Source organism: Phragmites australis, chromosome 8 (assembly GCF_958298935.1).
Source record: "Phragmites australis chromosome 8, lpPhrAust1.1, whole genome shotgun sequence".
Lineage (NCBI taxonomy): Eukaryota > Viridiplantae > Streptophyta > Magnoliopsida > Poales > Poaceae > Phragmites > Phragmites australis.
This window is the reverse complement of record NC_084928.1, coordinates 801,214-810,302: the sequence shown is the minus strand read 5'-3', so window position 1 is coordinate 810,302 and position 9,089 is coordinate 801,214. Positions and strand designations below refer to the sequence as shown.

The window sequence follows — 9,089 nt, the reverse complement described above, 5'->3', positions numbered from 1 at the left end:
TTTATAAATGGGCCGGACTTCAAAAGGCCCAATAACGGAGCGAAGCCTCGTCTCTTCTAAAACCCCACCCACCTCCCGAACCCTAGCGCGCCGCCACTTCGCTCCGGCACCCTCTCCTCCGGCTCGCCACCTAAGGTACCTACCCTCCCAGTCCATCTCAACTCCTAGTCTCTCGCCCAGCATCGATCGATAGCAGTAATCTTGGCTAGCTGACTAGTTCGATCTAACCTTTCGTCCATTCATTCGGATCTCGGTTCTAGTATAAACCTTGGTTTTATTCTCTGTTGTTTTGTGATGAGATTGATATCTGTGAGCGGGTAGATCTTATTGGTGCCCATTGGAATCAACGCAGTAGGGAAAATTTTACTTGGTAGTCTTGGATGATTCTTGCGCGTAGTTTCCAGGCGGTCTTGAGATCTAGGTTCATAAGATATATTAATTTTGGTGTGAATTGGTGTACTTGTGGCACTATTAGTTATTGTTGTGCTGCGAAGGAATCGCAACGTCATGGAGTTGATGCTTATGTGTTCTTTTTGTTCGTTTGATTTGATGTAGGTAGGGTAAGCAATGGTGAAGCACAACAACGTCATCCCCAATGGGCACTTCAAGAAGCACTGGCAAGACTATGTCAAGACCTGGTTCAACCAGCCTGCCCGCAAGCAAAGGCGCCGCATCGGTAATGTCTATCACCTGCCATTTCTTTTCTGCACCAATGCTGGCATTGTACGAGTAACTGGCTAGCCTATGTAACCATTGATGCTTGTGTCTGTGGAGAGATCGATCTGTTTCTTGGGGACTGTTGTGCATGAATTCCCGTGATATTGTTGAAGTTCCATACTTGTAGTTACATAGGCCCGAGGACGTGGATTAACTGAATTGCTGAGGTAAAACTATGTTGTACTTGTGAATTCTACTTGTTAGTTGTGTAATGGGACCTTCGTTTTTCTTGTGTGTATGTCTTCTCAGTTCATGGTCAACAGATGAGAGTGATTCTGTGAAATTGTAAAAGTGAATGTTTAGTGACATACTTATAGAAGTGTGCTATCTTAGACCCACAATTAGTGAATGCCTGATACTCTCTGTTTGGTTCTTTACTTCTGGATTAGGTGCACTATGCAATGTGCAAATCAGGCTAGAAGATGTCCTAACATCATGTTTATGGAGGCTGATTTGGTTCTTTCTAGTGTTCAATGTGCATGCCATGCTTTGAGGTTGTTGTGAACAACATTTACTTGTTGTTTTGTATATTTGCAGAAGGAAGTTAGATTTTCCTGGTTCATTCTAGTCTTTCACGAGTTACAATTTGTTAATTTTTGGCATCAAGATGTTCAGTTTCTTTAATGAGCTAATGCTTCTTTGGTGTTGGATTTTCAGCTAGGCAAAAGAAGGCTGTGAAGATCTTTCCACGCCCCACTGCTGGACCACTTCGCCCCATTGTTCAGTGCCAGACACTTAAGTACAACATGAAGTCTAGGGCTGGGAGGGGCTTCACCCTTGAAGAGTTGAAGGTAAACCTGATTGCTCATTTGAGTAGCAATTTAAGCAAAACTGCAGCTCTGTTATCCTGTTATGAAGACTTGCCTATTATACTTGTTGGACTGGTATTCCATTGACTTGTTTCACATTTCAGGCAGCTGGGATTCCCAAGAAGCTTGCCCCAACCATTGGTATTTCAGTGGATCACCGCCGCAAGAATCGCTCACTTGAGGGTCTGCAGTCCAATGTTCAGAGGCTGAAGACCTACAAGGCCAAGCTTGTGATCTTCCCAAGACGTGCACGCAAGGTCAAGGTGAGGAAGTTTTTCCACCTTGTATGGTCAAATCTTGATGATTGGATCCGCCATGTCAAAGATGTCTTACAATCTTCCCTTTCGCAGGCTGGTGACTCCACCCCTGAGGAACTTGCCACAGCCACCCAGGTCCAGGGCGAGTACATGCCTATTACACGTGGCGAGAAGCGCTCGATTGAGGTTGTCAAGGTGACAGATGAGATGAAGGCAGTCAAGGCCTATGGCAAGCTCCGTATGGAGCGTACCAACAAACGCCACATGGGTATCCGGCAGAAGAGGGCTGCCGAGGCTGAGAAGGAAGAGAAGAAGTAAACGGTTGATCTGTGGCACCAAAAATAGATGTTCTGTCCAAGAGTTTATCATTAGCTTCTGTTGTGGGACTGGCGTTTTGATGTTGCTATTTATATACTGTTTTGAGATCGTTGAAGTGAACCAAACTAAGTGAATACTATCTTAAGATGAATTCAGTATTTGGCTGCATGTACATGTGGTTCTGCACATCTCATTTGGCCCCTTGTGAGTTACCGGCATGATATTTTGCATCTGGAATTTGCATGTTCTACTTGCTGCTGGAGTGCTGGTGTGACAATTCGAGTCCCAACATAAAACTTATACCGCTTGACAACTACCAGTATAACGGTCTGTTTGATATAACCAGTATAATGATCATTTAGCTTTTTAAAGTATTTGATTGGAGGATAAATTGAATGGGATGATCATGTAGAGAAAATATTCTTTTTAGATGCTATATGAACTTATCCCCAAAAAAATTGCCGGACGGAGCAATTCATATTTTGAATGATGTGATATATTCTGTTTGGTTAGGGTAAATATATTTTTAGCACGTTTTTAATGATATTACCTTCTAAATTGTTTACATGATTTATGATTTGATTATATTATTATATTCATTGTAATTAAAATAATAAAATAAAATCTCGTATGATTATATTTTAATGAAAAAATATATATGAAAAGTGAGTTCTAAAAAATTTAGCTAATCTTATTCAAGTTCTATTCGTACCAAAAAAAAATTTGATTACTCTATTGCATACTACTAAACAATAAATTAGATTGTCTATTCAGTATATATATATATATATCATCCAACCTTATCATTCAACCAAACACATTCTACCTAAGTTCCGATTGGAACGTCGGAATTCTAAAGTGATTGAACTTTTTTTTGATGAAATTTCCTCAAAATTTCTCTTGCAAAGCTTTGTCGAAGATTTGTAACTAGTTGGTGGAATTGGCAGTGGCAGGCAGGCCCACAAAATAACACGCAGCCCAATGGGCTCAAAGCCCGCCATTAGTATGAGCCCAGAAAGCTAATCCCCCGCGCGCGGTCGCTTATCTCCTTCGCCTCATCTCCTCTCGCCTCCCTCTCAGCTCAAGAAGGCTTCGCGTCCATGGCGTCCACCGCGCTGGTGGGAGTGGGAGTGGGAGTGGGAGCCGGCCTCTTTCCCTGCCTCGTCGCCGCCTCCAGATGCAGCTCCACCTCCGTATCCTTCGCGCTCCGCGCCTGCGGCGACTTCCGACGGCTTCGCCGCCGCCTCGTCGTCCCACGGAGAGGAGGCGCCGGGGTGAGTGTTCCCAGCCGCCGTCCGCTTCTTTCCCTTCCCCATCGTCTCTGTGGCGTTCGAAAGTTCGTAGTTGGACTCGGGTGGTAGTTCGTGCTTGGTTATCTGTGGATTCTTGCGTGTTGTGGGATCAGTGTAGGTGGTTCTTGCATTCAAATTGTGCGCAACTGGAATTTACTTCACATTTCTGTTGATTAATTTGTGTAAAATACGAATCAGGGTATGCGTTATGACCTCTTGTTGAGTTCATTTCAATTCTCAAGTATCAAGCAATTAGATCAACTACACCATTTTTGGGTTGGAGGACTACTGCAACCTTTCACTGTGAAAAATTAGGACTTGCGACACCTTCTTTTCATGGAAACTGTATCATTGTTGGATGTTTGATTTGATGTGGTAGAGTGAATGCATGTGGTCAGGGAGAGAGGACGACGAGATGGGATATGCTTCATTGTGTCAATGAGGTGAATGTGGCGACCGAGGATGGCACTGTGGATGATGAAGCTACTGACGATGAAACGGACCCTGATGCTGCTGCTGATGAAACTAGTGATGCCGATGGTGATACTGAAGATGCACTCCCTGACGATGTTGCTTCTGCTGAATGGATAAAACAGCAGCCTCTCCCTTACCCTTCGGTAAGTACAGCAGAAGAATAATTTTGCTAAGCACAAATGGAATGGTGGATATAATTTCCAAGGAAAAAAAAATGGAATGATGGATAAGGATGGTAATGTAGGATGCTCTGGAGCCATACATAAGCAAGGAGACGGTGGAGCAGCACTGGGGAGTTCATCAACAGATGCATGTGGAGAGGCTCAACGGCATGATCGGTGGCAGTGAGTGGGAGGCAATGTCACTGGGGCAGATGATGCTCGCCTCCTTCAACGAGGGCAGGGAGCAGCCCCATCCTCCCTTCTTCCATGCTGCACAGGTACCATTGCATACATTGCATCTTTGCCGACTTGTGTATACTTCAAGTGCCTAATTCTTGGCCATGTTTTCAGATATGGAACCATGATTTCTATTGGCGATCAATGAAACCCGGCGGTGGGGGCAAGCCCCCGGAGCGGCTTCTGAAGTTTATTAACAGGGACTTTGGTTCCTACGATGGCATGGTCCAACAATTCATGGATGCTGCACTAACTCAATTTGGTTCTGGATGGGTTTGGCTTTCTTGTAAGTGACGCTAACAACCATGCCTTCAAGTTTACTAAACCTGCACATGTTGGTGTCATGAACTCTTTTTCTGTAACTGCTTGTAGACAAAGGAAGCAAGCTGCCTTATGTGAATTCAAGAAGCCCAATCCCATCTGACAATTACGGTAGGCTGGTCATCTCAAAAACTCCAAATGCCATCAATCCTCTTGTCTGGGGTCACTCTGTGAGTATCAAGCCTGCAACTTTTTCCCCCTTACATTATCATGACTATCTTCCACAGGGGTCTCATGAATCTATTTCTTTGGCAGCCACTCCTTGCAATTGATGTTTGGGAGGTATGTATGCAATCAAGTTCATTTTCCTTTCCTTTGCATTTTCCTGAAAAAATATCTTAACTAACAATTCTCTTCACTTTGGGGAACACAGCATGCGTACTACCTGGATTACGAGGTTAGATGGCAAATGATGCTTAAACTTTCCTCAGTAGTTTAATAATTCATAATTTTTTTTGACTTACTTTGTCTTTCGTTATGTCCTTGCAGAATCGAAGGGCTGATTACGTCTCCGCATTTCTGGAGAAGCTTGTGTCATGGGAAATGGTTGAGTCCAGGCTCAAGAAAGCAGTTGTGCAAGCGGTGGAAAGAGATGGGTGTATCAGCAGGAGGCATCTAAGGAAGCAAATTTTAGCTCGGGCGAAAAGCCAGAGTAGAGCTAGGCCTCGGCAGGGCAGACAAACAGCGAGGCGAGGAGACCAAGAAGTCGCCAGCATCAGTCCCGTGGAGGAATGACAAACGCAGCTGGTAAATGAGGTGCATCAGGTGGCTTGTGTAGCTGAATTGAGCCACGAAGACGGACAGCCATGGTAGCCGATCAAATCTTTTGGATGCCAGCCTTCAAAGTTATGTGCGCATGATGGTTTTGCAGAGGCTGCATACCCACAATACTGCGTGGGGTAAGTTTTGGTAACTAGTTTTAGGGTAGAGGAAGGAGTAGCTAGACAGATTTTCGCCTGCAGGGCTCAATTCAACCAGAAGTAGCAGGATTGATACCATGTTTTGTCCAAGCGAAAATAATGGTACGTTTTGCTTGCTATTCTGAATGACAAACCGAAAGTAACATAGGGAGGGCATGCATGTTCTTCTTAAGAGATACTATGGTGTTGGTACCACGGATTTCAATTTCGTTTTATAATTTTTTTTATTCACCGGTGAAAAGACCGAAATTCGCAAATTTTCGGTCATTTTTTGTCTTCTGATATGTGGGTCTCAGGTGTCAGTGTAATTTTGTTCCCCTCCGAAATTACATATTTTGTTCTCCTCCGAAATTCTCGGAATTTACGAATTTTCACCGAAATTTTGACAAAATTTTAATCCCTGGCTGGCACGATGGAACCGTCTGTCTTAGTTTGCTTCGGACATCTTCAAGCTCTAGAACAAGTTCATCAGGCTTGGCAAATTTAGCTGGAAATCCGTATGCCACCAGCATCACGTGGCTACGACAAGTAGCAAGCGATTTCTACTGTAGTTGCTTAAATTAGGCCAACTGCGAAGTCTGTGATCTCTAATCTACTCGTGCATGCTTGGAATATCCATATGGAACTTCGAAAATGATTACGTTCCAAAAAAAAAAAAAAAAACCTTCGAATTGATCTTCTTTGTGACACTGCTCGTCACTGTGAATGTAACGATATTGTCAAGATATTTGTATATCCCAGGATCTTGTATATTAGGAATACTTGGTCTGGTGTATCCCATTATTATAAGGATTGTTTCCATAACTTGTGATGTACTCAAATTATACTGATTGCTTTGTATAAATAGAGAGAGGCCGGCTCTAGTTTGAGGTCAGGCAAATCAGTCTATCTTTAGCCACTTTATCAGTCACGAACTCCTAGCCTGCGTGATAAAATCTAAGCAGAAACAAAACAGGTCGCATAAAATCTATCTATTTTTTTGTTATTGGAAATTGATAAGTATATATGTTATTGGAAATTTAACGCATCGAGGAGGGGAGGCTTGGAGAACACCTCCCGTCCCGTCCCGTCCCGACCTCCTCTTGAAGCATTCGACTCGAAAGAATCGAGGCGAGCAGCGTCGGCATGGGTTCGCAGGTAGGAATTCTCCGTCTAAACTCCTTGTGCTTCCCCCATCTCGTAGCGCGCTGCTCCTGTTGCTTCCAAGAACGATGCGTTTGTCGGTTCGTGTTGGCGAAATTCGTGGTGCTTTCAGAAGGGTTTCTTGGAATCGAGCTGTATACTTGTTAGATTTGGTGTTAGATTTGCAACTGTCTGATTTGTCGCAGTGGCATGTCTGTACTTTATGATTCTTATTTACCTGCGGTTGGCTAGTGGGAAGATCTGGATTGCGTGATGATGTTATACAGCACTGAATTACTGACCAATTTTGTGGTTCAGATTTCAGAGGAGCCTTGCAGCAAAAATTGCAACGGCCTTGCTGTCTCAAGCCTAACCTATTATTAATCTATCATAGTAGTATATGCTTGTGTTATGTGGCTATGGTGTGCAAGTTAGTAACACTCAAGTTCTGAGAATTGTAGTTTGTTCAGAAATTGTAGCATCTACGTGCAGAGAAATCTTCTCAAAAGATTGACTCTTTTTCCCCTTATGAACACTAGAACAGTACTAAATACTACTTGCAAGATCATCCATGGTGACGAAAGCTTGGCTGATCAATTATCTCCGTGTTTCTTTCGCAGGAGTTTGAGGAGTACGCCGAGAAGGCCAAGACCTTGCCAGACACAACTACAAATGAGAACAAGCTGATCCTCTACGGGCTCTAGAAGCAGGCAACTGTTGGCGACGTCAACACCGGTATGTATGCCTTTCCATCTTCGTGAATACTTTCTTACTGCTCAAATGCTACAACTTTTCACGTATTCTCAAGTTTAGCCACATGTTGTTTTGCTAAAGCCAACAACAGACGTCCAAGGTTTTTCATGGTGATTGGGCATGCTTGTCTCTCTTTCCTGAACACCAAAAATACCTTTTTAATGGTAGCAGGCTTATCTGTCTTATGGTTTGCTTAATTTTATCATGGATTTCATGCTAGATGTGTGTAAACCCATATGTACTTGATACTTGTGGATTTAAGGGGCCTCAATATTTTCATGGAACACCTTGTGAGTATAGATGAAGACTACCGTGTAGAATTACAGACTGTTACTTATGGCATGTCATGTAAAAACCAGTTAGCACTTCAAAGTTGCAGGAACCTTTTTTATTTTCTTGAGTTCTGGAGTAGCTAGCATTCTAAGTAACCTTTTGATTTTGTTAATGTGTAATACTTCAATCTCCTAGGTACGAAGCGAGATTCCTGATGTTTACAATTCCCCAATGCAGGGGACTTTGTGTGCAAGGTGTTCTACATCTTTCTCTTTTTTCAAGCTTCCTGAAAGTACCGCAATTCATCAGATTACTTTTTTGGGAAAAAAAAACAATTTGTCAGATTATTGGTAGCCTTTGATACTATTGCTACGAGCGATATGAACGTAGAAACACGCATTTGTATTCTAAATCATTCAGAAGCAAGCTGAATTAGATTTTGGCTGGTATCAATTTGTCATGCCTAACATTCCTATTTCATCTGTCAGGGCGGCCTGGCATTTTCAACCTGAAAGACAAGAGCCAAATAGGATGCTTGGAAGGCTGTTGAAGGTCTATTGACAAGTTTCAAATTCTTTTTGACAATGTTTCTTCCTCCTCTCCAAACTCCCCATTTCTTCTTACAGATCCTTGGAAATTTGGTGTGAGCAGGCAAATCCAAGGAGGAGGCGATGACCGATTACATCACCAAGGTGAAGCAGCTGCTGGAGGAGGCTGCTGCATCCACTTCTTAGGCTATGAAAACACCATCCATAACACTGTGTGTATAGTTATACATCAAGAAATAGTATCATTGTTATTTGTCAGATGGCATCTGATGTTATGTACACATGTAATAGTTTATCGTCATGGATATTTATCGTCGTTTAAGGCTATAAGCTTTTGTCAAACAAAACAAATAGATGTGATCTCATCTCATGCCTGTATGTGCCATCTCTGTTAAGTCTGAATCCATCTCTCTTCATCTCCCCCCCCCCCCCCTTATGCCCATCGGTAGAGTATGAGTTTGCAGCCACATTTCTCAGGTCCCATTGATATATGCTGCGACGTTCAGGATCGTCTTTCTTATGTTGTTTTCTTTAGCATCCCATTGATCTTTAATGCAAAGTTCAGGATATGTCCTCCTTTACTTTTACACGCTTCCTAAGTTCTGGGCCCTGAAAACTCAGATTTGAGTTCAAGCAATGGGTGTGCACGCTCATCTTCTTCACCGACGGGTTTTCTCTGGTGAGATTCTCCATCTCCGAGCTTAAAGGGAGGTCGGCAGGCTGGCCCGGCAGAGGAAGCGGGTATGGGGGCAGCGAGGCGGTGGGGATGCCGTCGGCTGCACGCAACGGAGGACTGCCGGATGGGCTAGTGCCGGAGCAAGGAGAGGTGTCGGTGTATCGAATAAAGGGGTACCTCGGCTAACAGGCCCCACAAAGGGTGTAAACAG

At 43.4% G+C, this 9,089-nt stretch overlaps 2 protein-coding genes and 1 pseudogene across 3 annotated transcripts; all 3 read left to right on the top strand.

Annotated features, from left to right (window-relative positions):
• The first annotated feature begins 44 nt into the window (after positions 1–44).
• Positions 45–2,289, top strand: LOC133926120 (large ribosomal subunit protein eL13y-like). The gene is made up of 5 exons (XM_062371894.1): positions 45–135; positions 556–676; positions 1,375–1,508; positions 1,631–1,789; positions 1,877–2,289. The coding sequence occupies exons 2-5, from the start codon at positions 568–570 to the stop codon at positions 2,099–2,101; spliced, it is 627 nt and encodes a 208-aa protein (XP_062227878.1). The 5' UTR covers positions 45–135; positions 556–567; the 3' UTR covers positions 2,102–2,289.
• An 849-nt stretch (positions 2,290–3,138) lies between these two features.
• LOC133926119 (superoxide dismutase [Fe] 1, chloroplastic-like) lies at positions 3,139–5,673 on the top strand. Of its 2 annotated transcripts, none has more exons than XM_062371891.1 (8): positions 3,139–3,375; positions 3,792–4,010; positions 4,112–4,306; positions 4,380–4,551; positions 4,638–4,756; positions 4,842–4,868; positions 4,960–4,983; positions 5,076–5,673. In XM_062371891.1, the coding sequence occupies exons 1-8, from the start codon at positions 3,202–3,204 to the stop codon at positions 5,319–5,321; spliced, it is 1,176 nt and encodes a 391-aa protein (XP_062227875.1). In that variant the 5' UTR covers positions 3,139–3,201; the 3' UTR covers positions 5,322–5,673. The 2 variants fall into 2 exon arrangements, with proteins under 2 accessions (XP_062227875.1, XP_062227876.1); XM_062371892.1 differs by having other exon boundaries at positions 3,241–3,375; positions 3,773–4,010.
• A 958-nt stretch (positions 5,674–6,631) lies between these two features.
• LOC133927496 (acyl-CoA-binding domain-containing protein 2-like) lies at positions 6,632–8,553 on the top strand (annotated as a pseudogene).
• The last annotated feature ends 536 nt before the right edge of the window (positions 8,554–9,089 follow it).